The sequence below is a fragment of the Euleptes europaea genome, chromosome 4 (assembly GCF_029931775.1).
Source record: "Euleptes europaea isolate rEulEur1 chromosome 4, rEulEur1.hap1, whole genome shotgun sequence".
Taxonomy (NCBI): domain Eukaryota; kingdom Metazoa; phylum Chordata; class Lepidosauria; order Squamata; family Sphaerodactylidae; genus Euleptes; species Euleptes europaea.
This window is the reverse complement of record NC_079315.1, coordinates 110649569-110662545: the sequence shown is the minus strand read 5'-3', so window position 1 is coordinate 110662545 and position 12977 is coordinate 110649569. Positions and strand designations below refer to the sequence as shown.

Genomic DNA, 12977 nt, shown 5'->3' with positions numbered 1-12977 from the left:
GGGATTGCCGTGAGGAATCGGTCATGAAGACAAGATAATAAGCAGACACGGGGATCAGAAGCTCTAGGGGTCTTGTTCAAGGAAATAAGGCTTCGAATCCTCCCCTGAAAATGTGAACACGGCAATTAAATACTGTATGCATTGCAACAAAAATACTTCCCTGCACTGAAAGTCTTGTAAATTTCCATGGCAAATAAAAGTTACCTTCCGGCCAGACTATGGGGTGAGCCTCGGATTGTCGGGAACGCATCCTGGCAGGAACCCGCAGGCCTTCAAGAGTTTTATAGAAACTGCTCTCCCCAATTCATACCCAAATCCGACCCAGAAGGCTATCAAAAATGTACGGCTACACCCAATGTAAGCAAACAATGTATTCCAGGTAAGAAAAAAAGTAAAAAAATGTACAAACGATCTGGCTCTACGGCCAGGATACAATCCACATATGTATATGTCTAATTACAGATTTAGTACATGAATGAGAGCTTCTTATAAACCAGAACCCTTCTCATAGTCCACGATATCAGGTGTTTTGCAGACAAGCTTCTCTTTCAATTGAAGGAAGATAAGTAGACCAGCAGACGGCCGTTTCGGTTTCTTCGTCAGTTCCACTTTAACAATCTTCCTTAAATACTTAGCAATGTACAATACATGTCATCTTATTCATGCAATCATGACATCTATAAATCAAAATCAAATACAAGAATTACCTTATCTAACTTATAGAGTCCACTTCTTCTCTGAATGTGGTACAAACTTGTCAGCCTAGCATGAATAAGATGACATGTATTGAATATTACTATATATTTAAGGTTGTTAAAGTGGAACTGACGATGAAACCGAGACGGCCGTCTGCTGGTCTACTTATCTTCCTTCAATTGAAAGAGAAGCTTGTCTGCAAAACGCCTGATCGTGGACTATGAGAAGGGTTCTGGTTTATAAGAAGCCCTCATTCGTGTACTAAATCTGTAATTAGACATATACATAGGTGGATTGTATCCCGGCCGTAGAGCCAGATTGTTTGTACATTTTTACTTTTGTTCTTTCCTGGAATACATTGTTTGCTTACATTGGGGGTAGCCGTACATTTTTTATAGCCTTCTGGGTCGGATTTGGGTTTGACAACAAGTTGTACACAGTGATGTTATAATTTTTGTTACTCCCCAATTCATAAGCTTCATTTGGGGAACTGGTTAGAGCTTCCAGGTGTTTACCTACTTTTATTAAAGAAATGCAAGCCTTGTCCACCTTGGGGGTGTTGTAACCTCTAAATATGCCTCTTCTTCATAGTTTGGATTTTAATATTGCCTGTGATGAGGGCTTTGTTCCAGCCATGCGCCCGAGGGTGGGTTTGATTCTAACTTCCATTTTCAGAAATCATTGTTACCCATTGTAAATGGAGACTGATTTTTCACCAGTTTCTCCTCTCTCACTTTGCCCCCTCCCATGTTGTTCTGGGTGGGGCAACCAACCCCAGTAACAGGACTGGGGGGCACGGTAGGTTTTAGTAGGAAGGGAAAGCCAGCAACTTGGCTTCTACAAGCGTTGCCACACACACGCAATATAGGATCTGGGTCTGTAGCTTTAAATACATTGTCTTCACTCACAGTATTTACTATGTTGTGTTAGTTTAGGCTGCAGTCCTAAGAATGCTTTCCAGGGAGTAAGCCCTGCTAATATGGAGCTGACTTCTGAGTAGACCTTCCCAGGTCGTTACTCCGAATGGTATTAGGTGACAGGAGCTTTGACTCTCTTTTATTTTGCTGTCAAGTCATAGCTGACTTATGGGGAACCTGTGGGGTTCTCAAGAGATGTTTAGAGGTGGTTTGCCATTGCCTGCCTCTCAACCCTGGACTTCCTTGGTGGCCCCCCATCCAAATACTAACCAGGGCCGACCCTGCTTAGCTTCTGAGATCAGGCTAGCCTGGGCATTCGGAGCAGAACTAGATTCGAATCCAGTAGCACCATAGAGACCAACTAGATGGTCGGGGTGTAATCTAGTTGGTCTCTATGGCGCTACTGGATTCGAATCTAGTTCTACTCTGAATGCTCCTTCATGCTTATCTTCATACAAATGCTTGCCACGCTTCTACAGGGCCGCTATGATCCTTTCTGTATCATTCCCAATTAAGATATATCTCACCATTTTTTGTATTGTTTTTGTGTTTGAAATTGTGTGTGTGGGGGGATTGGTTGCCTGAGTTATACAGGTAGAGTATCCCTCATCCAGACATTTCTATGGAAATGCATGTGCAAATGTCTTTATAGCTTAGATTTTACCTTTCATTTTCAGAAGTCATTTTTACCCATGGTAAACGGAGATTGGTTTTTCACCGGTTTTTCCTCTCTCACTTTGCCCCCATATTGTTCTGAGTGGGGCAACCAAGCCCAGTAAAAGGATTGGGATGAGGCATGGAAGGCTTTAGTGGGAAGGAAAAGCCAGCAATTTGTGGAGCGGCCGTGGTTCAGTGGGAGAGCCTCTGCTCGGCGTGCAGAAGCTCCCAGGTTCAGTCCCCGGCATCTCCAGTTAAAGGGACTAGGCAAGTAGGTGATGTGAAAGACCCCTGCCTGAGACCCTGGAGAGCCACTGCCAGACTGAGTAGGCAATACTGACTTTGACAGACCAAGGGTCTGATTCAGTATAAGGCAGCTTCATGTGTTCATGTGACATCCCATGTCCGGACTGATCAAAGAAACAGACCCTTGGAGCTGGCATGCAGGCAGATCTGTGCTATCTGCTTTCATTGTTTCCTCTCACCTAAAATAAAATACAGTGTACACTGCAGTGTAGGTGGAGGCTGAAAGCCTGCCTTTGTTAGTTTGTTTGTTGTTGCTCTTGTTTACCAGCTGATACAGGTAATTCTATTTTGGATTGACTCATCATAGGGTTTTCAAGGTAAAGTGGTTTACCAGTGCCACCTTCTGCGCAGTACTAACCAGGGTTAGCCGTAGTGGCACTGCCGTTGTCTACGAACGATCCTCCGCCAGTGTCACCTTCCACTACTGCTGCTGCCCAGTAGCTAACCTTCAAGGATTCCTCTTCCCCCATCACCATTGGAACTCCCTGCGGATTTGGCCATTGATCCCTTAAGGGGGTGGATGCATCTTCGTCTGGTGTCTCAGCTGTGACCACTCCGTCTTGAGTGACTCTGCTAGGAGTTTAGTCTCTTGAGAGACTCTAGACCCCTAACGGTATTGCTCTCAGCTTCCCTGACACACACAAACCCCCTCACCATATTAAGGTGTGTATCCAAAAGGGTCGCCATGAGTCGCAAGCGACTTGACTGCACTTAGCACATACACACAGGTAATTCTGGTGAGATAGTTACACCTTTGCTTTCTGATAGTTCAATGTACACATTCAGGATATGTGTATAAAGTGTACAGAAAACATAAATTGGGTCCCATCCCCAAGATATCTCATTATGTATATGCAAAAATTCCAAAATATTCCAGTATATAGAAAGATCTGAAATACGGACCACTTCTGGTCCCAAGCAGTCCGGATAAGGACTACACAAGCTACACAAATTCTGACTCCCTCAAAAGCCTCCTACTGTTTTTTAAAAAAATACCACAGTTCTTGTGAAATACAGGATTTGGGAAAAGTCATTTGAAAAGCTATGTGGGTCTACTTCATTTATTCCTGACTGTGGTGGAATCCCTGGATCCCTTTTCGGCCTGGCCCTAATGAAAGGTTGGAACGGTGGCAGGTACCCCAGTGACGTGGTTGTTTCTCAGCCTGTTCTAGTGCTCTGAAGGGGAAATGGTCACCTTGGAGCATTTCTTACGACCAAGGGGCGTGTGATTTAGGCCAGTGCGCTTTGACACGAAAGGAGGTTTAGTAAAGATTCTTGAGGAAGGAAAAAAGAAATAATCGTTCCCTATGAAAACTTGCGTCAGCTGGCTTGACCACACGCTTTTGCTTTCCCTGAAGTCTTCAGCAGATGGCCGCCTCCACGAAACACGCTGAGAACTTCCTTGGTGCATTTTCCGTGGACACTCCAGAGACAAAATGGTGGATTAGATGGGCCTTTGGCCTGCCTCATAGTAGCAAAGCTCTTACGTAGTCTGTGCTGACCCCCGTTGAATGTATTCCCTTTAAATGAAACCAAACAGCAGCACGTGTGTTAACCGATAACAGCCTTCCTTCTGCTCACCGGTAGGCTTTTCTGAGGCACCTTAATATTTCAAGGCCTTAATTCCAGCTCTGCAATCTGTGACCAAGTTCATGAGGCTAGTTGGCATGACGGAGTGTACCACTGAGGGAAGCAGCATCCCTCCTAAGTCCACCTGGACGATTGCCACCATTTTGCAGTGCGTTGGATTTCTGAAAGACATAATTATTTGATAATAAAAGGCCTAGAAGAATGCTCACTCCTTGGAGTCAGATATGATACTGCATCATGGCGGTTTTTGATACACCCAACTCCAGCCTTTCCTGGTAATCTGAGGAGAGGATGCCAAAAGGTATCCCTGCCGTCAGTGATAGATAACATAGCGTAATACATAAGTACATGGAATAATATAACATTATGTACTTAAGTATGTAGCACTTCATGATTATGAATTGATAATGGCCATGTATCCCAGTTCACTAGATAGGAAGCCTCTTTAACTAGTAGGGCAGCCAACCTGCAGGTACTAGCTGGAGACCTCCTGCTATTACAACTGATCTCCAGCCGAGAGAGATCAGTTCCCCTGGAGGAAATGGCCACTTTGGCAATTGGACTCTATGACATTGAAGTCCCTCCCCAAACCCCGCCCTCCTCAGGCTCCACCTCCCGCCGGTGGCAAAGAGGGACCTGGCAACCCTAGTGGCTGGAGACCTGCTATTACAACTGATCTCCAGCCAATAGAGATCAGTTCAGCTGGAGAAAATGGCTGATTTGGCCATTGGACTCTATGGCATTGAAGTCCCTCCCCAAACCCCGCCCTCCTCAGGCTCCACCCTGAAAACATCCCGCCGGTGGCAAAGAGGGTCCTGGCAACCCTAGCACCATGGCACCCAGTATTTTTAGAAAGTGAGTGAGCTCTTTTAGTCGTTTGCCCAGCAAGCCTTGATTGGCTCGATGGATTTTTTTAAAAAAATGTTGCTTTGGCAGCAGCTGCCACCACAGTACTGCCACCACAGTAAACTGCAGCATTTTGTGGCTGGCTTTGCCTCCTGTTGGCTTTGCCACACTGGGTCAGAATTCCAAAGGTGCAATACGGTCTACAAACACTTACTCTGGTGAGGGGTAACACGCGTAGCAGGAAGGGTAGGTCTTACCACGAACGTAAGAACAACACGGAGGGCATTTGGGATGATCCACGCTGGTGGCTACAAAACAGGATTTAAAAGCTGTTCGAAGAGCAAGCACGTGGATTTGAGTGCAATCTGATTTCTCAAAATGACGCCTGAGTATTTTGCAGCATAGTGGAAGACCACTGAAAATTGTATATGAACACATGAAGGTACTTTCTACTGAATCAGACCATCAAGGTCCATCAAAGTCAGTATTGTCTACTCAGACCGGCAGTGGCTCTCCAGGGTCTCAGGCAGGGGTCTTTCACATCACCTACCTGCCTCGTCCCTTTAACTGGAGATGCCGGGGATTGAACCTGGGACCTTCTGCGTGCCAAGCAGATGCTCTACCACTGAGCCAAAGTTGCCCTTGAGGGCCCAGAGGTCAAGGCCTTCCTCTTATGTTGCCTCCTAGCACTGGGATTCAAAGGTTGACTGCCTCTGGCTGTGGAGGCTCCCTTTAGTCACCATGGCCAGCAGCCATTCATGGACCTCTCCTTCCATGAACCTGTCTGGCCAATCGCCAACATGTCTCTACTCACACACACCTCCCCCCTTCTAGCTGCCCCCACAGACCCGGGGTCATCCCAGTGAGATATTCTAGCAAAGGGTAATGGAAATCTATCTCGTTCACACACATACCTATTCATACATTAAACTGTTCCCAAGGTGTAATAATCACTTACAATTTGTCGTGAGAAGACTGTTGTATTTTTTAATATGCACAAGGTAGACAAAATCCCTTGGCGGAACCAGCCCCATGCCAAAACTGTGGGTAACACTGTGATAAATAGCAGTGTCCTGCAATTAGAAAAAGAAGAAGAGTTGGTTTTTATACCCTGGTTCTGACTACCTTTAAAGTGTCTCCGAGCGGCTTACAATCACCTTCTCTTCCCCTCCCCACAACCGACACCTTGTGAGGTAGGCTGAGAGAGGTCGGAGAGAACTGAGACTAGCCCAAGGTCACCCAGCAGGCTTCATGTGGAGGAGTGGGGAGACCGCTAGATTAGAGTCCGCCGCTCATTTGATGGAGTGGGGAATCAAACCCGGTTCTCCAGATTACAGTCCACCGCTCCAAACCACTGCTCTTAATCTGACAGAATCACCTGATCGAGTGTGTCTATAATCCTGTACAACTGTAATGATTTGTCCCACTTGGTGCGATGCTCAGGAAGGTAAATAAACGGAAAGACTTTTTCAGCCGGTTGCTCAATGGTGGCTTCCACGCGGTATCTGGGTTCGATATAGAAATAAGTTGTTTGGTTCGCATTACCGGCAGGAAGAAGTAACGTCCTACAGCCAGTGAAGTTTCAATAAGAGGCACCACCCTTGGTTGCTACCCTGGGCTGCTGTCGCCACCCTTTGCTGCCACCCCCTGCAGATTTACACCCACCTGCCTGCCAACCACCTCTCACCATCCCCATCCAAGAACCACAGCAGCTAATGTAACTTTCCCCCGTTCCCCGGTAGGGTTGCCAACCTCCAGGTAGTAGCTGGAGATCTCCTGCTATTACAAGTGATCTCCAGCCGATATAGATCAGTCCACCTGGAGAAAATGGCCACTTTGGCAATTGGACTCTATGGCATTGAAGTCCCTCCCCAAACTCCACCCTCCTCACTCTCCGCCCAAAATATCTCCAGGTATTTCCCAACCCTGAGCTGGCAACCCTATTCCCCGGGCATTTTTCAAGTTAGCAAGCTACATATACCCAATTGGGCTTCCCGCTATTACAACTGATCTCCAGGCAACAGGGATCAGTTCCCCAGGAGAAAATAGCCGCTTTGGCAATTGAACTCTATGGCATTGAAGTCCCTCCCCTCTCCAAACTCCAAGCTTATTGCCTCTGTTGAGTTGTGTTCCCCCTTAAAAGCTGTGGAGGCTGGAGTATATCTCAGCATTTCCTAAGGCTTGACCGACGAAGACCAAGCCCTTTGTCAAGTGTTTTGGGGACTATCTTCGACTTGTCCTGCTTCTGTGTTTCCCCCCTTTCCTGGAATCTTTCCCAAACCTGGTTTGCTACAGGCTTTTGGGAAAGATCAGTTAACGTGCCTTTGGATGCTGTGTGGAGGGGAAAGTGTGCAGCTTTGCAAGTCCCGCCCACACTGGTGCCATTTTCATTAGTCCAGCTGCCGCGGCCATCATTCCCCACCCACCAAAGGGATTTGGGAGGCTTATATGAAAATCAGTAATCGACAGATAGCTACAGTGTAATCAGGTTGTAGCAAACTAGTCTAACCATGTTCTAGTTTAGTTCCTAACTTTCTTTTTAAGTGAGTCTTTAGTCCTTTTCCTCATGATGTCATACAGCAAAATGTGCTGGCTGCACATTTCCCCTCATAAAGCCTTAAGGAGAAGGGCTAGAAAGTTACTGTTTGAAAAATGAACCCTAGGAATTGATACATTGTTACAATAGATCATTATAAAATTATTGCACTATAGCACAATCCGTTCAGCTCTGATTTAGAAGTCCTGAAGAAGCCCTTCAGTGGCCAAGGCGAGGGGAGGTTCAGGCAAGGAAAGTGCCAGGAACACTGCAGTGTGGATGCACCGCTGCTACCACAAATGCAGCAAGAGCTACACACAAAATTGTCTCCATGTGGAAGTAGTCTTGCCTGGGTACGATCTCTCTGTGAATATTGTACTCAAAGCAGTTTTGGGATCCTTGTGGATGGGAAGGTGTGGATATCCCCCTTTCCTGTTGTGCCTGCAATTCTCCCCATCACCACCAGAGGGCTTTTAGGTACACAGCTACAGTGTTTAAAAAAAACCCTAAGCAATATATATAAAATGACATTTGAGGGGCAGGGTATGGGGAGAAGGAGCGTCACTCAACATGGCTATATCATTTCCAGTTGAAGACCCTGAAGTGATGTCATTGCACTGAACAATGCTCTAGGAATTTCCCTAAACTCTATGGTAAATACCATAGAGATTGGGGGAATTCCCGCAGCATCCATCAATGCTGTGGTGCTGTGTCCCTTCACATTTTTACTTCCACTGCCGCATCAAGCAGCAGCAGGGGACAGGAGTGTGGGGATGCGAGGAAACCTGGATATATCTAGTAGCGATATAAAGGTAAAGGTAGTCCCCTGTGCAAGCACCAGGTCATTCCTGACCCATGAGGTGACTTCACATCCTGACGTTTACTAGGCAGACTATGTTTAATGGGGTGGTTTGCCAGTGCCTTCCCAGTCATCTACACTTTACCCCCAGCAAGCTGGGTACTCCTTTTACTGACCTTAGAAAGTCGGAAGGCTGAGTCAACCTTCAGCCGGTGACCTGAAACTGACTTCCGTGGGGATCGAACTCAGGTCGTGAGCAGAGCTTGGACTGCAGTACTGCAGCTTACCACTCTGCGCCACGGGGCTCTACTTATATTAGCTCTTTAAAAAAACATACATTGGATTTTATTTATTTCTATATTTACTTCATTTCTATCTTGCTTTTCCGCCCTAGGGGAACCCAGAGCAGCTTGCAGTGCTCTCCTCTTCTTCACTTTACCCTCACTAAAACCCTGTAAGGTAGGCTAGGTTGACAGAAAGTGACTGACCCAAACCTGGATATATCTAGTAGCGATATAAAGGTAAAGGTAGTCCCCTGTGCAAGCACCAGGTCATTCCTGACCCTGAGGTGACTTCACATCCTGACGTTTACTAGGCAGACTATGTTTAATGGGGTGGTTTGCCAGTGCCTTCCCAGTCATCTTCCCTTTACCCCCAGCAAGCTGGGTACTCCTTTTACCGACCTCAGAAAGATGGAAGGCTGAGTCAACCTTCAGCCGGCGACCTGAAACCGACTTCCGTCGGGATCGAACTCAGGTCGTGAGCAGAGTTTTTGACTGCAGTACTGCAACTTACCACTCTGCACCGTGGGGCTCGTATTAGCGATATACCTACTACTATTTTTTTAAAAAACAGCAAGTGGTGAAGACATGCCCTGAATTTGGGGGGGGGGGGTTGAATGTAGCAAATCCCTGTGCAGAGTTTTCATTGCTTTTGAAAATGCAATGAGAGCAGAACAGGGAATGACCCCCATGTGGAACTAAATCTCGCCTTTAAGATGCCACATGGCTGTTTCCCTTACAATTCCCAGGGTTCCCTGGGGTGTACGAATGACTAACCAAGCCTGTATGATTACAGCTTTTGTCATTAACGCTTCACCGAAACAGCAGGGCTTTTCTGATGTACTTTGCTCATCAATACTATTTGTGTGGAGGAAAAGTCTACTTATTACATGAAAAGCAAAGCCGACGTACTTACATATTTCCCGGGTAGTCTGTTGATGGTCTAATTGACACTGTAATAAGTTTCTCAGGTTGACAAAGAAAGGAAAGAAAGAAAACAATCAAATGCCTCTGCTTCTGAAATAGCAGTAACGAAATTGCAAAACTAAACTATTTATTACTTTTAGATGTAAAGCAGTTATTTCTTTATGTGTAGCTGTTTGAAGCTACAAAGACTTACTCTGACCACCCGTGGCAAATAAGAATTCTCTCCTGGTTACCAGACTGTAAATTTTACCAAAATACAGGGGTTTATTTTCTCCCTGTTTTGAAACACGTATTTGCATTCATTTATATCCTGCTTCCCCCACACACACACACTCATTTTGGGCTCTAAGCAGCTTTTAGAACATTGTCTTCCCCTCCTCCACTGTAAGGTAGGCAAGGCCGAGAGTTTGAGAGGGACCCAAGGTCACCCAGTAAGCTTCCACTGTAGAAGCGGGGATTTGAACCCGAGTCACCCAGGGTTCTAATCCACCACTGTATCTACTATGCTACACTAGGTTCATTTATGCAGGGGAAATTTGTGTTTGGTTTGCTGCACAGTTTTCTGCTCCGAAATCTCAAACATCATATGCATGAGGGCTCCCTCCCCTCAAATTCCAGGAGTACTTTGTGATGAATTAGGCATCCCCAGTGAATCACGGAGCTTCTGCTTCCCTCCCCCTAAAAACGCAGCCTTGTTGCACTCTACTTGGAGGGGGAGGATCAGCTCTTAAAGGGACTGCGTGTGCTTTTGCTGGGTATTCCTCCCCACCTTTCTTCAACCGCTCCCTGCCGGGAGCTGCCTTCCAACCTTTGCAGCCTCTCTTCGGTGTCTTCCTGCACATTTCATGAAGGTTTAACTCCCTCTTTTGTGCTTTCCTTTGACGGAAGGGTTGGATGGGAGGGAGAGACACCTGGGAGGGAGAAGCCAAAATGGCCGTGGGGAGAGAAACCCGAAGTTAAGAGCTATGCATGGAAATAGGGTGAATTTGCATCGTTCTTGCCTCGAAGCCATATTTAAATTAGTCCTAAAAGAGGATCCTAGAACTGCAGGGAAAGAGCGAAGGCAGAGCGAAGTCACATCTGAAGGTCGGTAAAATCATGAATAACACAAAGGAAGCCTTGAGGCAGTCCAGCAGGGACTGTGAACTAAATACCCCTGCATAAATGGCCTGGCTCTCAAAGAATACAGGCATATATAAGAGGACCTGTTAAAATTTAAGCACACTGCTAACTTCCGGGGTATCACTTCCAAGAGAGAAATAACTTTTAAAAGGATAAGTTCCACTTACTCCTTTTTTAATCTCTTTCCATCCAGATGTATCTTTGATGTACGACAACATTTTCCTAGACACGTCATCTGAAATTTTCTTATAGTCCATCTATCTGGCACAAATGCAGACAAAGGGCAGATTGTATCACAAAGGGAGTGGGGAAACAGATGGAAGCACCGCCTCGAGTGTGTGCCGGGCCGCAATGTTAGGGTTTCCAGGTCCCTCTTCGCCACCGGCGGGAGGTTTTTGGGGGCAGAGCCTCAGGAGGGCCGGGTTTGGGGAGGACCTTCAATGCCATAGAGTCCAACGGCCAAAGCAGCCATTTTCTCCAGGTGAACTGATCTCTATCGGCTGGAGATCAGTTGTAATTGCAGGAGATCTCACACTAGTACCTGGAGGTTGGCAACCCTGATTAGAAGCAGACTGTCTCTTTGTGCCAAGCTCCCAAGTATTGTACAGCAGTCAGCAAACTAGATAGCTTAGTTGCTTTGTATCAGGGGTCCCAATAATGACACCCATGGGCACCACAGTGCCCAATGACACCTTTACTAGTGCCCACCGACTGATTTTAGAAAGTGGTTGGGAGTGGGGCCAGGTGGGGCTGATTGGCGGATGGAGATCTGATTGGCTGTACTGATTTTAAAAGACGTTGCATTGGCAAAGGTTGCAGAGTTATTATTACAGTGATGAATAACCTAACATTCTGTGGTGGGGTGACAGCAATTTTGTGGTTGGCTCCACCTAGGGTTGCCAACCTCCAGGTACAAACTGGAGATCTCCTGCTGTTACAACTGATCTCCAGCCAACAGATATCAGTTCACCTGGAGAAAGTGGCCGCTTTGGCATGTCTCCCCTTAACCACCTTTTCTTTCCAAGCTAAACAGCCCTGTTTAGGCTGATAGAGGTCTTTCCCTCCTCCACTGTAAGCTAGGCCAGGCCGAGAGTTTGGGATGGGCCCAAGGTCACCCAATGATAGACATGATAGAGGTCTATGAAACTATGCATGGTATGGAGAGAGTGGACAGGGAGAAGCTTTTCTCCCTCTCTTATAATACTAGATCGTGGGGTCATCTGCTGAAGCTTTAGGGCGAGAGATTCAAAACAGATAAAAGGAAGTATTTCTTCACACAACACATAGTTAAATTGTGGAACTCCCTGCCCCAGGATGTGGTGATGGCTGTCAACTTGGAAGGCTTTAAGAGGGGAGTGGACATGTTCATGGAGGAGAGGGGTATTCATGGCTACTAGTCAAAATGGATACTAGTTATGATGCATACCTATTCTCTCCAGGATCAGAGGAGCATGCCTATTATATTAGGTGCTGTGGAACACAGGCAGGAAGGTGCTGCAGCAGTCGTCTTGTTTGTGGGCTTCCTAGAGGCACCTGGTTGACCACTGTGTGAACAGACTGCTGGACTTGATGGGCCTTGGTCTGATCCAGCAGGGCTTTTCTTATGTTCTTATGAAGCTGCATTATACTGAATCAGATCCTGGTTTCATCTTCATGTAGGGTTGTTAGCCTCCAGGTGGTAGCAGGAGGGTTCAGATACAATAAACATAAATTATGCCCTAAACAATGTATTGTTAAGCATTAACTCCCTGCTATACAATTTATTGTTAAGCATTAACTCCATGCTATACAGTAGAAACTAACAAAAAAACCAGCTAGTGAAAATATAAATACAGAACCCAGCAAATAATGACACAAGAAAAAATGCTGGAAAATACGGTGAAGAGCAACGGAAAGTCGTCCTAGGAGGAAAGAACGCGCGACTGATATTTTATGCAGAGGACGTATTTCCCTGGCGTGACGGTCCTATATCGGCAATACTGGATACAATTCATCTTTATTTGTTGCCGGTTATATTAAAGCACATTGAGCTGAAGAGGCCTTTTGAAACATGGATGTACGACTAGCCACACATTCTCAAGCTTTAAAGCTCCTTGGACCTTTGCCTTCGGGCTTCTCTTGGACTGACCATACCCACCACCGGATTATTTCTGTCTTGAATTTCTTTCGAACCTCGCAAGTGGGGTGCTGCTGTGCATTAAGGCTGTGCGACTTTGGTCTTCCTTGCGTTGTGCTTCACCGTATTTTCCAGCATTTTTTCTTGTGTCATTATTTGCTGGGTTCTGTATATATATTTTCAC

General features: G+C 46.2%; 1 protein-coding gene across 1 annotated transcript; it reads right to left on the bottom strand.

The window, feature by feature from the left end:
• Positions 1–4179: 4179 nt before the first annotated feature.
• On the bottom strand, positions 4180–10934 carry STARD6 (StAR related lipid transfer domain containing 6). Its single transcript, XM_056849069.1, has 6 exons — positions 10845–10934; positions 9545–9594; positions 6391–6517; positions 5971–6085; positions 5227–5320; positions 4180–4327 (listed from the first exon to the last, which is right to left on the bottom strand). The coding sequence occupies exons 1-6, from the start codon at positions 10932–10934 to the stop codon at positions 4180–4182; spliced, it is 624 nt and encodes a 207-aa protein (XP_056705047.1).
• Positions 10935–12977: the final 2043 nt, after the last annotated feature.